Genomic DNA, 14937 nt, shown 5'->3' with positions numbered 1-14937 from the left:
CGAAAGGCCCGCTAGGGATCGATGAGCCTTTATGCGTGATAATCAGCGTTGATGTAAAGGATGATAGTTATTATATATCATATTGATATAAAGAAGAAGACTTCATATCAATACTACTGATATAGAGAATAAAAATTACCTTTAAATAATAAACAAATAAAACCGTACTTCTAAATAATAAACACCACCTCCAAACGTGGCCCCGGGCCTTCCCCTCACAGCCACCCGGCCCGCGCCAGGTAAACAATCTTAGTCAGGCGCGCGGGTGGGGGGCGGGGGACGCAAATTGCTTCTTCGCGCTTGGCCACTTCGGGCCTCGCCCTGTCAGAGGCGTCTGCTGATTGGCTCGTTAACGCGGGGCCCCTCCCCTCCGCGGTTCCCGTGAGAGGGCATGAGACAGCAGGGAGGACGCTGGGCGGTTGCTAGGCGGGTTGCTAGGCGGCCGCGTAACCGCCGCCAGCCGCAGTTTGAAGGAGGGAGATGCGGGCGGAGGAGCCTCGGTGAGGGTGAGCGGCGCTTCCTCGGGGCTGAGCAATCCAGGCGGAGGGCGATCTGCAGGCGCGGCCGCTACCCAGAGAACAGCGGCGGTGAGCAGATCCGCCCAGGATCCACGGCCCTGCATGGGCGCCGTGGAGGGTAAAATATACGAGCGTCCTTGATTGGTTGCCTCCTTGGCCCCGCCCCTTCGCCCGACTTGACACGTGGAGCTGGCGGGGCTGTTTTGCAAAGAGGTTTATTGGCCGGCTTGACGCGTGTTTTGCTTCGGGCGGGTGACTGTGTGGGTCTGCAGTAGAGCAGCAGGATTCGAGCTCGGGGGCACCTTTCAAGACCAACAGCCTTTCCAGGATAATAAAGAGTCCAGTAGCACCTTTAAGACTAACCCACTTTTTTGTAGCGTAAGCTTTCAAGACCCACCGCTCTCTTCCTCAGATGCATCAAGCTGTGGCTCTCGAAAGCTAATGCTACAATAAAGTGGGTTAGTCTTAAAGGTGCTACTGGACTCTTTACTATTTTGCGATCATAAGCTAACTCCTCTGGATCTATGGAAAGCTTTCCAAGGTGTCAGCTTTCGAGAGTCAAAGCGCCCTTCTTCAGATACCAAAGGAACTTGACCCTCCAAAGCTTATCCCCTGGAAAGCTTGTTGGTCTTTAAAGTGCACTGGGCTGAAATCTTGCTCTTAAACCCAGATGTGACGAGTTCAGTGGCACCTGAGCCACCGGCAGGATTTTCCAGGGTCTTAGTTTTCTCTGAAGAAGAAAGCTCGGACGCTGGGAAGGGGCTGCTGGACTCGCATCCTTCATTCGTCGCGTGTATTTTGCTGGTTTAGTTCCCTAAGCAATGTGCGCATGTGTGCCGGCATGGACACGCCCCTCAGTTGTAGGACCAACCTGCAAAGGGCTTCCAAATTCAAAGGAAAATGAAAGAAAAGAGTCTGGAGGCTCACCAGCTATGAAATTCAAAAGGGTTACTTAAGTTGAAATGAAATGTTGCTTGAGGTACCTGCAGATTAACAGGGCTGTGGTTTTCTCATGAAAGCTGAGGCGCAAATCAAATTAACTCAGATATCAACCTTTTTTTTAAGCACAGGCTCCCATTTGGTTAGGTTTTTAATGACATTTGTGACCTGTTTTTCGTTTGCAAGTTAAGACTTGAGTGCAAATTTAAGATGAAATGTGTCATTTTGAGCCTGAACACGCTTGAAAAAAGGAGTCTTGTGACATGCTAACGGCAAACATATTGTTTAAGAATCTTTAAGAAACTGTAAGATTCTTTTTATGTCATTTTTGCTGCAGCGGACTAACAGGGCTTCTTCCCCTCTCACCGTAGTTTGTCTCGTGTATTGTTTAACTCATCCTATTCCTGTTTCTTTCTCCAGTTGCTGCATAATGAGATTATTGGGAATATTTGGTTAATTCATATATAGTTAGCAATGCCCAGGGCTTTTTTTTCAGGGGAAAGAGGTGGTGGAACTCAGTGGGTTGCCCTTGGAGAAAATGGTCACATGGCTGGTGGCCCCATCCCCTGATCTCCTGACAGAGGGGAGTTGAGATGGCCCTCTGCACCACTGGAGCGGCGCAGAGGGCCATCTCAACTCCCCTCTGTCTGGAGATCAGGGGGCGGGGCCACCAGCCATGTGACCATTTTCAAGAGGTTCCGGAACTCTGTCCCCCCGCGTTCCCCCTGAAAAAAAGCCCTGGCAATGCCTATATGGAAAGATCCTAATCTGAAGAGTTGCATTCCCTAAAGCTAAAGCACAGCCTGAGATAGGTGGCGAGGCTGAGATGTGAGTCTGTGGATAGGGCCTTCGTGGCAGAGCATGGAGGGTTACATTCTCCTCCTTCAAGACCAGGAGGAGAGAGGGAGAGAGAGAGAGAGAGAGAGAGAGAGAGAGAGATCTCCCAAGAGGTATAGAGACAAGAAGGAGGAGTCTGGAGGCGTTCCTACCTTAAACAAGAGAGTAGCAGCCTGCTAGACTTACACATACATACAGAGAGACGTGCAGCGCCCCACTTGGGTCCCAGGAGGTCAGCATCTCCACTGAGCAACACACTCCCTTTCCTTTGCTCCCAGGAGGTACCAGACTTATCACTGGGAAGTAACCGCTGCCGCTAGCAAATATGACAGAATGTCCTGCTAAATGGATTTGCATATCTAGAACTATTTATCTGCCTTGCCCTTCAAAGGATCTGCCTAGTTGCTGCATCTCCTGCTTCACTCCCACACAGGGATGAACTATCTCACATCCCAATTACAAACGATCATAATTGAGCTATTGTACTCAAGGGATGGTGAGTTCACTGCCTCTCCCCTTGGCTGCTCTTTAGATAGCAAAACCAAATAGGCGTCGTGTGTTTATTGAGATCAGGCTTCCAGCATTAAAAATATATGATCATTTAATAAACAAAAATAAAAAGAGGACACGTGGTCTGTTCAAGCATCAGGTTGAGCAAGGATAAAAGAAAAGGTGAAAGCCCACAATCCTCTCATTCCATATTCCATACTTATTCTAAACGATGTTTTATTAGGATAGGCTAAATAATTCAAATCTCTGGGTTTAGAATCTCCGGTTTGAGATCCCATCTCCCTTTGGGGTCGTTCTGGTTTTCCTGCCTCAAGAGGAAGAAATGACTTTCTAGTCATTTGGCAGTTCCTGTGACTGTCCTTTTAGGTATGGCATTTTAGCAAGGTGTGAGAGGTGTTAAATCTTTTTGCTTCTACTTTGGCCAGAGCAATTAGCATAACTAACAGCTGTCAGATACACCCCAGCGTATCTGCCATGATTGTCTTTCTGCATAATGTTCTGATCCTCTGAGAGTATACAAAGGTTATCTCCCTGAGCTGGGAGAGAACACTTAATTGCTTGCATTGCAAATGTTTTAATAACAGCCCCCAGCCGGCCGGGAAGAGTGACCTTGAAGTCTAGCCGAGACTGCACCAAGTGTCTGAAAGACTTAAAGACTGTGGAATGTTTATGCTTTCCTCCCTGTGTTCTCACACTTTGCATGCTCAAATTCTAACAGACTTTCCTACACTATTGGGGGTAGGGTTTTGATCTATACTTCCCTTAGCTTTAGTTACTAGCCTCATTCCAGCCAATAACTCTGTACAGCTAACTTGATAATGGTATGCTCATCAATAAAGTAACTTTAACTTCTACACCATGAGTGATGCAGCGAAGTACTTTGGGATCCCTTTCAGGACCTGACAACAGCTGGAGAGCTCTGTTCTTGGCAAAGAGGACTCATCTCTTCGTTTTCTGTCATTTTTCCTTTTGCCAGCCTTTTACTAGCATTGCAGCCTCTGGAGCAAACGTAGAGTGTAGCTGCAATTAATAAAAGATCCAGGAAGATTCTGGAGGGACAACATTTTTCATTTACTCTCTGATTTAAAACTGGATTCTTGCATTTCCAGAGATGAATTAAAGTCATTTAGATGTACAAAGCAAGAAATATTCAAAGGCACCTTCAGTGGTATGTGTGAAATTGCTCTAGCAATATGTCTTAGCAATATATCTGCAATTTTAATTTCATGATGTCTCTTTGCAGGAGTTCCTATGGAAAATCCATTTGGGTTCATGGATACTAAGTCTGTACCTTGTGCATCTTTCTCCTCTGAAGAAGCACATCTGACAGATGAGCCTGGTATGTCCTTCAGCAGAGAAACAGTTTGCCTTGAAGACAAGTAAGTGGCCATCATTCAGGATCTTCAGATTAAAGTGTTGTTGAACTTCCATTTCCCTTTTCAATGAGAATTTTGCTCACCTATTTGTTGATATACACTATATATATAAATAGTAATCCATCATATCCCAAGGACTTGGGTAGGCAATAGCATTTTAAAAATGTATTTCTTGCAGTAGGGGTATTTTCAATGTCATAGTCTGTGTAATGGTGGAAAGCAAGGAGGGGAGAGGGCAGAGTAGGAGAGGGTCTGTAGAAATGTAGCGATGGAGGAGAATGATCTGCGAGCAGCAAATGGGGGCAGGATGCACGTGTCAGCCCTTGCCCATGTCAGGCACTGCCAGTTAAGATCCCCAGTTACTTCACTGAAGACACTTCCAGAGTCCAGTTAAAGTTTCTTTATTAGAGATCCATCAGTATCAGTGCACTCAGACAGCAGCATTGGCAGAAGTGACATAAAGGGGAAAAGCAATGTATAGGGCAAGATTCCTGCCTTGGGATAAAGACCGTTAGAATTTAGACGTGCAGGACCTAGGCAGTTGGATGGGGTAGGGGGAGGGGAAGACAAGGATGAGCTCATTCCATGTCTCAGGGAGATACGGCTCCTGCCGGCACTTCAAGGACACTTCCCCATGCCAGTCAAGAAAGCAAAAGCAGCCACTTGCAAGATAAGCAATTCACAGCTACACAGTTAGGCAGCTACACAGATAGTTCTTTACACATTCTCAGAGGCCCCAAATACAGTATAGGGAATCATAGGCACACATGGCAGATAAGCAGGGCGCATCTGACAGCCCATTCAAGCATGAACCCTGTCCCAAGGGAAGGGAAATGACACCTTCAGAACTCACCCTCTCATAGCCAATTCTCTGCCCTGCAGTTCTTTCAGCCACGAACAGGGACTGCCACTTTGCTACTGAAAGAATCCCAAGGGTTGAAGAAATTGTACTATGGGACTCCTCCTCCTCTTCACTGCCCGAAGAATCAATAAAGAAGAGGAAACTGAGCTCTGAGTCTGTGTTCCGCGGTCTTTCTCCCTCCCATGATTTGTTTGGCAATAGAGGCTCAGTTCTTCCTTGCTAAAGAAAGAATTGTGAGCTATGTCAAACTAGTCCCACTTCATCATATTTGTGATATGTTGGCTACAAAAAGTTTCTTGTAGTTGATGCAGTCATGATGTATTATTTTCTAAATGTGTACACTTTTGTGGTTTTACCAACCAGAATTTTTTAATGTCATTTATAGTCCGCCTTTCTCACTGAGACTTAAGGCGGATTATACAGTGTGAGATTAGTACAGTCAATTTCAAGGACATTTCCATAAATAATGCCATAGGGTAAATAAACATAATTTACAAAGACGTTAGTAAGAATCCATACAGAGTTGAAGAAATGTTGAAACAGAACATAAGCAATTCTAGGGCTGACATTAGACCACATGAAGCACAAGTAGCTCATAGGAGCACATATTTAAGACAACAGGTAGTACATAAGGCAACATAGTGGTGAAGTCTATGGTCCTAAACTCATTAGCCACGCATCTGAGATCCCCTCCCAACAATACCAAAGCCTTTTTGAATAATTCAGTTTTGCATCATTTGTGGAAAGCTAGGAGAGGGGGGGGGGCTCTCCTGACCTGTTGATCATGTTTGTACATTTAGTTCCAGTATTTTTTAGATCAAGATCCACTTAATATTCCTGTGTTGATATAACTGATGGCTTTTCAATTTATCTGTAGTAAATTATCTAGTGACATCTCTGGAGCCAGTGCGGACATGAAGCCAAAATCCATACGTCGTGCCAAAACATGGTCAGATGAAGTTGAGAATCTGTACAGATTTCAGCAAGCTGGCTATAGGGATGAAATTGAGTACAAACAAGTGAAGCACGTTGCTGCAGTAAGTCTTGGTAATTCTGCCAGTGTGACCTAGCTGTGGCAGAGTCTCGAGAGGTTTTTAAAAGTTGCTTGTAATGCTGCAGCACAAATATGAGTTAACCCGTCTTCTTCCGCGGAACTGTTTTGCCAACGTGGGTAGGTAAGACACAACAGAGTGCTGAGAAGAGGAAGGTGATAAGATTGTGTTTGGGAAAGCACTTCCAAATGCTTGCTTCTTCTGGAACTCTCTCAGGAAACATGTTTTATGAAGCTTCTTTGCCTTTGTGACGGGAGCTAGCAGCCATTACACAAATCCCATTCTCTTCTCAGTCCTATTAATTCCAGAAAGGGAACTGTGTTAGTCTGTAGCAGCAAAATAAAGCCAGGAGTCCAGTGGCTCTTTAGAGATTTAATAAAATGTATTCCGGCATAATCTTTCATGAGTCATCAAATGCATAAAGCCGATAAATAAATTCCTTATGGATATGCACTTCAAGCATCTGACAGAGTGAGCTCTGACTCATGTAAGCTTATGCTGGAATAAATTCGATTCCTCTCTAAGGTGCTACTGGAGCCCTGTTTTATTCTTCTCAAGCCATTTGCATGCCTAGCAGCCAACATACTTTATGCTAAAGAAAGAGACCAAGGATGCCATGCCAAACGGTTCTAGAGTCCTGGTAAAGAATTAATATTAGAATACAGCCCCAACCAGCACAGCTACTCTGTATACATTCATATTTGTTGAATGGTTTGCTGGTTTGGTAAGAACCTTCTTAGTCTATTTACCTGTCATCTTGACTATCATTGTTTCCTTCCTGTTTAGGCCACTCATTGCTCTTTATACAATTCAAATCTTCCCTTTCTTTCTCCTGTCACTCTTTTGGGCAGTAGATAGATTCACCTAACAACTTGGACCACGTTACCAAAATATCAGCTCAACTCTTGTACCTCCTTAAAGGCTATGAGATTTATTGACAGAGTCCATTCTAAGACTCATCATGTGCCTTGAGGACTTTCTGTTGAGGAGTAAGCTGGGACATAAATGCCGCAAATAAATAAATAAATAAAACTACTACTGGCTCTTTTGCTGTGCCCATAGATGATAGTGATATCCATCTCTGGGCAATGCTGAGCTGTTCTCTGTTGCTAATCAGCCAGTAAAGCAATACCTTTAGCCTTTGTGCTGTTTATGTTTTAGCCCGCTTTTCTTTTTATTTGGAAATCCAAAAGAATATGATCTATAGTATCAATTTGGTTAGTACCATATCCACAAGAGTCAATTAGAGTATGGAATGCCACAAAACCTTCCCAACAACACCACCGATGGCAAGGCATTCAAACACACAAGCACAAATGCCCTTCTGTACTTTGGGAGAGTCAACGCAAACAAGCAGTTTGGCCTCTTTATCAGAAGAGGGATGCCAACTGAGAGAGAAGAACATACTCTGCAAGGTGTAGCCAACCTGCTGTTATCATCAAGATCCCTCTCATGTCTTTTGATTAACTTACTCAGTTTACTGTGACTCTCATTTTCTGTATTTCATGGGTGATGTCAAACACGATAATTTGTATTCCAAATATTTATCTGAATAACTCCTGTGATGATCCAGCATAACTAATCCAAGAAGACCTGGTTCTAAGTTTAATTTAAAAATCCTATTTTTTAAGTTAAATGCTCTCCACCACGCTTTTGTTTCATAAGACACCTCCCCAATCTCAGCTTTCAAAGCTATTCCTGACACACATCTCGGAGTTCCCAAGATATAGTCAAGGAACCTTAATAATGGTCCATCAATATTATCTGTAATCACACTGATCCATACCCCTACAGCAGTTGTCCAGAAGCATTAGAGATGAATGCTTTAACTGCTGCAGGAACATATTGTCCTCCTGAGGAGTAATAGAATCTCAAAATAGCCTTCCCAGTACACGTGGCTGATCTTACAACAGAATACAAATGTACCTTCCAAGAAAGATTCGCTTGAAGTATAACTCCCAGGTACTTAAATTGCTCTACTTGCTCCTTAGACTGCCCTTCCACTGTCCACTTAGACTTCCTCATCCATTGCTTTTTGCTAAAAAAAAAGAATGTTTCTTTGACTTAAAAACATTCATAGTTAGGCCCTCTTTAGAGCAATACTCCGAGAACGAACGTATAAGTTTATGCAAGCCTACCACAGATCTTGAAAGGAGGGCTGTGTCATCCGTGCACAGAAGGCAGGGCAATTTAACATGAGCGAGATAAGGCAAATGGAATTACTCTCTGGAAATACAGGATCTTTTATCATTAATATACAAATTAACCTATGTCCCCCCCCCTGCCATTCTTAGAGTTTCCCAGTGATAATGTGTCCAGTGCCCTGGCTGGGATTCCGTACCAGGGATTGGCTTTCAGCCCTCGTGTCTCACAACACTATCAGTTGTATTGGTCATCCAGGCTCCGAGAGAGACCCGGCAGTATCCTCACACAACCCTTCCTTTGTGGGTTGGTGGAAGCTGTCACGCTCTCCCTTGAGTCCATGACTGCTCAATGCCCTTTACTAGCACGGCTCTCCCCACCACAGCACTTTTTTCCTTTGCTGCATTCCTTCTTGTATTTTGGGTGGGACACTTTTAGAGAGCCCCTAACTTTTTTAGAAGCACCTTAATGTCAATGAAATGCTGAGCATTTGCTGGGAAGGTGGTCCTCCTCCATAGTCTCCTCCTGTGAGAGCTTCACACCCACCTCCTTCAGTAAGTGGGCTTGCTGCTCTCCCACTGTGGGATTGCACAGAAGCCACGATGATAAAAATAGGGTTGCGCTTACCTGTAACTGTTGTTCATTGTGTGGTCTTCTGTACAGGAACCCATCCTCCCTCCTGCCCTGCTGTGAACTCTCTGGAACCTTAGTTTCTGGGGGTCTCTGGCAGTGGCATGGAGAGAACTGAGGAAATGGCACCCCTCCTCCTGGTCATGTGATGATTTTGGAAGGAAAGCGCCAAAGGGAGGAGGGGCGCTCGTCTTCTAGAAGCTCTGGAAGTCTTTTCTGTGGCTGCCCTGTGCATGCGCAGTCCCAGTGTTTGCCTGCACAGAAGACCACAAGATGAACAACAGTTACAGATAAGTGCAACCCTGTTTACCCACCACTGGCAACAGACTTCGAAGGCGATAGTTACCTGGAGCTGTGGATTACCTTTTTTATAAATAGAACAATTATTGCATGTCGCCAAGAGGAAGGCATAATGCCTGTCCCAATAATCTGCATAAAAATAGGAGCCAATATATTGGCCCACCAGTTGAATTTACTTTAAATAACTCCAGAAGCACCAGGTCCGATCTGGGGCTTTACCGGATTTCATTTAGAAAATTAAAGATTTAACTTCTGAAACAGCAACTGGAGGCCATTTCTCTATTTCTTGGGAGAACATCAATTAGACTATACTTGTATGAACAGATGATGTAGCAAATAAAGCTTGAAAATGGTCCTCCCAGCACCTAGTGGAGATTTGACAAGAAAGCGGGGAACTAGAATTCAACTCATTTATTGGTAAATGTAGTGATGAAGTTAGACTAGGACAAGAGAGGCCCTAGTTCAGATCCAGACTCTGGTTTGAAACTCACTACATAACCTTGTGCTAGTTACTCTTTCTCAGACGTACGGAACACAAAGAGGCATGCAACAATATGGGCAGGGTATAAATAAATGTGTGAACTCTCCCTCTCACATTGTTCTGTTTTGCAGGAAAGTGATCTAGCATACTTGGATTAAAATTTGGTAGGGCCACCAAGAACCAGATACCAAAGGCCCCCAGTTGACTGTTCATAATTTAAAACTTTGCTTAGGTGAGCAAATCTTTCCATATCCTGAAGAAATGCCTGATACATAAATTCATGGGTCAGAAGTCAAAGAACGGTACAATTAGTTCCGTGTGCTCAGAGGGCCTTTGAATCTGTGTTTCTTCCTATCCCCGCACTGGGAGCCATTTCTGAGTCTGCTGAAACAGGTCTTGATACTGCATAATGAAGTCAACTGTTTGAAGCAAGTCAGGAATCTCTCTGGGCACACCCAGAGTAGCTGTTTGAATCCAAGCCTCCATGATTAGCAAAGTGCAGAAGCAGCTCTTTATATTCTTAATCCATGACAAACAGATTCTCTGTGCCTCTTAGGAAATTGAATGGCTGATAGTTGTGTGTTCACAAGCGAACTGAGGTTTTGCTACCCTTGACTGATTGTCAGGAAATGCACATATTAAAAAAAAAAATTCTTGGATGGCAACTGGACCTTGTAATAAAACAGGAGTCCAGTGGCATCTTAAAGACTAGAAATATTTATTCCACCATAAGCTTTTGTGAGTCAGATGCTCTTATATTCACAACAGGAAGAGTTGAGGAAGATATTTCAAAGAGAAGCAGGTTAAAACAAGATCTAATAAAAACTGCAGTCAGTTTGCTGGGGGGTCATTCTGGGCGTTTGCTGGGTCATTGTTATAAGTTTTTTAAGGCCAAAATTTAGGAGAAATAGATATATTTAAAATAGCATAGGTCATAATTCAAAATTAACAACAGACTTACTTCATAGTTATCATAACATTGAATTGATAGCATTTGCTCAGATTTTTAGAGCAGCTGAAATAGATTTGGCAGCAGCCAAAGAAATATGATTTTCATTTCCAGACAAAAGGTTGAGTAATTAGTAATAATGAGAATGGTTGGGGAATTTATTTATTTATTTTCATTTATATTCCTCCTTTCTCCCCAAAGGGGAGCCAAAGCTGTTTACGTCATGCTTCTTTCCTCCATTTTTTCCTCACAACAGCCCTGGGAGGTAGGCTAGGCTGAGAGTGCGTAACAGGCTCAAAGTGACCCTCTGAGTATCCATGGTAAAGCAAGGATCCAAACCTGGGAGACCCAGAGCCTAGTCTAACCATCTAACTCCTGTGCCCCTCTGGCTATCAGGCTGGTTTATCAGAGGGGTTCTTAACCTATCATAAAACTTACATGAAAAGAAAAAAATGTGTTAGGGCTTCAGGCGCCTCAGACCTCATGGATCGTTGGAAAACTGACTGTAAAGGTCAACAATTGGTAGTGTATTAAAACAGGCCGGAGAAATAAAATGACAGTATGAGGGCACTGAAAGAGAGTGCAAATACTTATTACTAACAAAAGGTCTTTTGTAATAAAGATTTTTATTGAGTAGGTTAACATACATTTCCTTATTACATAATATAACTGTAATTACCCCTTTGTGTATATATATGTCCCCACCCCTTCCCCCTCCCCCTTTTCTTTTTAGACCCCCAACAGCACTGTTACCTCTTTATTTCTTATAATTATCTCTATTCTAGCATTTGTCCCTAATATTAAAGGTAAAGTTCATAGATATCTGTATACATTTTAGTAGTTGTCCAAAGAGCACAATTGTCCTCTCACATCCCAGTTATTTTTCAAATAGTCCTTAAACTTTCCCCAGTCATTTAAAAATTCACTTGGATTTTGCTCTTTCAACTTTCTTGTCATTTTATCCATCTCCGCCATATACAACAGTTTTTGAATCCAATCTTCTATTTCTGGTATCTCTTCTTGCTTCCAGTATTGTGCATATAATAGTCCTGCTGCCACTGTCATATAAAATAGCAGTTTCCTGTCCTTTACATTGACCTAACAGTAGCAGTTCAGGGCTCTTCAACAATTTACTTTTCATAATTAATAACATTTCTGCATAAATCCTAGACCAAAAGAGTTTAGCCTTCTCACACGTCCACCACATATGATAAAAAGAACCTTCATGCTTTTTACATTTCCAACATTATTACTAACAAAAGGTCTTGAGGGAATAAATCTCAAATGCAATAGGGAGAAAATTCGTTTAGCATCTGCTACAAGAATTTGAGGGTTTTTTAAACCAAAGTATTAACCCTAGTGGCCCTAACTCAGATAACTGATGCCCTTGTCAAACTGCTGGTATGGTTAGAAATGTCTTCTAATGTTCAACCAAAATCTGCCCTCCCATAATTTAAGTTCATTAGGTGTAGTCTTGCCCTCCTTTTAATGTGACTGGCAGCCCTCCAAGTATTTGAAGAGTGTGATCGTGTCTCCTCTCCACCTTTGCTTCTCCAAGATAAACTTATCCAGTTTCTTTTACCTTTCCTAGTAGGGCTCCCCGACCATCTTCATTGCCCTCCTCAGAAACTGTTCAAATTCATCTTAAACTTTCTTAAAGCTCAGCGCTGTATTCAGCGCTCCAGATAAGGTCTGTTTAGTTCAGAGTGGAGTGGAACTACTTGTGGCTTGGACACGATGCTTTTTTTCATGCAGCCTAAACGTACATTAGCGTTACACTACTCATTCATGTTCTGCTTGTGACTGAAATTTGGAGATCCTTTTCATGTGTTCTGCTTTCAAGCCTTGTGTTCTCTATGTTATATCAATACATTTGATTAATTTTGCCTAAGTGCAGAACATTGCATTTATCCCTACTGGATTTCATTTTCTTGCTTTCAGTCCAGTTTTCTAAACTATCCAGGTCATTTTAAATTTTATTCTAGTTCTCTATGGTGTTTTCAGTTCCTCGCTGTTTTGTGTCATCTGCAAATCTGATAAGGATTCCTTTCACTGCTTCATCCAAGTCCCCGATAATGTTGAAGGATACCAGCCTATAGCACTCCTCTAGAGATCCCCCTTCAGGAACTCTTCTAAATATGGTTCTCCAGCCAGCTGCGAATCCATCTAGCCTTCATTTAACCAAAATACCCTGGAGGATGTTGACAAATGGCTTGTTGACATTAAGGTATATTTCATCCACAACATTCCCACAGTCTGTTAAAAACAATATTAGTCTGGCAGAAATAGTCCCTGACAAATCCATGCTAGCTTCTACGAACCACTGCATTTTCAAGTTTTTAAGATGCTTATAGAGTAACTGCTTTATAATTTGGCATTTTTCCTGGCATCAAAGTCAGACTGACTGATTTGTACAAGATGGGTAGCCATGTTAGTCTGTCTGTAGCAGTGGAAAAGAGCAAGACTCCAGTAGCACCAATAAGACTAAATTAGTGGTAGGGTAGGAGCTTACGTGAGCCACAGCTCACTTGTTCAGATGCTTCAGGTATATGAAAGAAGTGACCTGTGGCTCATAAAATCTCATACCCTACCACTAATTTTGTTAGTCTTATAGGTGACTGATTTGTAGTTTCCCAAACCTTCCATTTTCCTTTGTAAGGAAGATAGGTATTCCCTATGCAACTCTTTATCAGCCTTGAGTTTCAGCATTCATGCTACTTTTGAGTGGTTACACCTTCAGAAGACAGAGGCACAAACGGAGTTAGGCAGATGCACCTTCCCTTTGTGACCTTTTGCAATTTCACCATTTTCTATGAGCACCAGGTCTGCCCTTTCTTTCCTCTTCCTTCAAACATGTCTCTTGATTGTTTTGAGGTACCAGCTGGATATTAGGGGAAAAAATTTCATGGTCAGAGTAGTTCAAAGGTGGAATCAGCTGCCTAAGGGAGGTGGTGAGCTCCCCTTCGCTTCGCTTTTGCTCTCCTTACTCTGTTCTTACATGTCTGGGCTACTTGTCTATGCACATCTCCTAATGCTTCATCCTTCCTTCCATTTCAAGGACACGTCCTCTCAGCCTGTCTTGTCTATACGGGCATTCTGTCCACAGCAGATCATACAAGAGCCGTAGCGCTATCCTCAGCAGAGTTACTCCCCTCTAAACGCATTGATTTCACTAGGCTTAGACTGGAATAACTTCTTAGGATTGCACTGTTAGTCTTTCATCTGAGTTGCTGAATGCCCTAATTTAACTCCTGAAAAAAACAGAAAGTGTCATCTACCACTTGATATAAATAGCCCGCACAAGTCCTTTGGATGATAGTCATAAGACTGACTGAAACACTAAAATATTGTGCAGTGGAAGATTAGGCTTAGTTCACTAAATGGTTTCTCAGTATCTCTTTACATTTTAAGAAAAATCAGTGATGCCCTGGATCTCTTAGACCGGAAGGGGCAAAGGAGTAGCAATGTTTCATCTGGGGAAGATGTAAGTGTGCAAAAGATGGAACAGATAGTAAAAAAAGGGGGCATTAATCGAGAAGTTGGAAATGTTGCTTATCAGCTGTTTGGCCATGACAGAGAAAGGGGGGATTTCCCCCTTAAACAAGTGATTGGTGGGTGTCTGGCTTTTTAAAAATGGTTCCATGCATACCACACTTGCTGTAGGTTCAAATTTGGGGAATCACGCACAATCCCATTTGTATGCACAACTCCCCAATCCAGCCATGGATACATGTGCGTATATCATCTAGTTAGATCGAGGTTTATTTGTACATAGATGTGATCCCTTTTTGCGGATAGATTCATGCCAGCTGTTTGAAATATCTGAGTGCCTTTTCTCTTGCCATTCTGAGTGCAGGTGGAAAGGTGGCCGGAAACAGGATTTGTGAAGAAGCTTCAGCGAAGGGACAATACTTTCTATTATTATGACAAGGAAAGAGAATGTGCAGACAAAGAAGTCCATAAAGTTAAAGTTTATGCTTATTGATTTTTATTGTTGCCTGCTTTTTTCTTTTGTAGTGAAAAATTATCAGAAACTTTTATGTTCTTTGTGACTTCTAAGACATTAAATGGGTTTTCTGAAACTATCAGTTTAAGCATTGCCTTCCTGTTCCCCAAAAGAGAAAAAGAAAGATGGTTTCTGAAGAATGAATGCCAAGGAAGACCTGAAGGACTGAGAAGGAGTGGGATTCTACTTAGTTCTTCAGAACCTTGCATAGTTACGTGCCTGGTGGAGTGATTGCCCCTTTCCCGTAGCTCAGTGCCTTTCCGCTCTGATTATTTTATTTATGTCATTTATAGATAGTCTGCCTTTCTCACTGAGACTCAAGGCAGATTACACAG

The 14937-nt window shown here is 42.7% G+C and overlaps 1 protein-coding gene across 4 annotated transcripts; it reads left to right on the top strand.

Annotated features, from left to right (window-relative positions):
• Nucleotides 1–421: 421 nt before the first annotated feature.
• On the top strand, nucleotides 422–14624 carry MEIG1 (meiosis/spermiogenesis associated 1). 4 transcript variants are annotated; one of them, XM_054989213.1, is made up of 4 exons: nucleotides 422–587; nucleotides 4048–4183; nucleotides 5920–6079; nucleotides 14453–14624. In XM_054989213.1, the coding sequence occupies exons 2-4, from the start codon at nucleotides 4056–4058 to the stop codon at nucleotides 14579–14581; spliced, it is 417 nt and encodes a 138-aa protein (XP_054845188.1). In that variant the 5' UTR covers nucleotides 422–587; nucleotides 4048–4055; the 3' UTR covers nucleotides 14582–14624. The 4 variants fall into 4 exon arrangements, with proteins under 4 accessions (XP_054845188.1, XP_054845189.1, XP_054845191.1 ...); XM_054989214.1 differs by having other exon boundaries at nucleotides 433–506; XM_054989216.1 differs by having other exon boundaries at nucleotides 468–500.
• The last annotated feature ends 313 nt before the right edge of the window (nucleotides 14625–14937 follow it).

This window comes from Eublepharis macularius, chromosome 9 (genome assembly GCF_028583425.1).
Source record: "Eublepharis macularius isolate TG4126 chromosome 9, MPM_Emac_v1.0, whole genome shotgun sequence".
NCBI lineage: Eukaryota > Metazoa > Chordata > Lepidosauria > Squamata > Eublepharidae > Eublepharis > Eublepharis macularius.
Note: the sequence above shows the minus strand (reverse complement) of the source record. Positions and strands in the feature narration are given on the sequence as shown.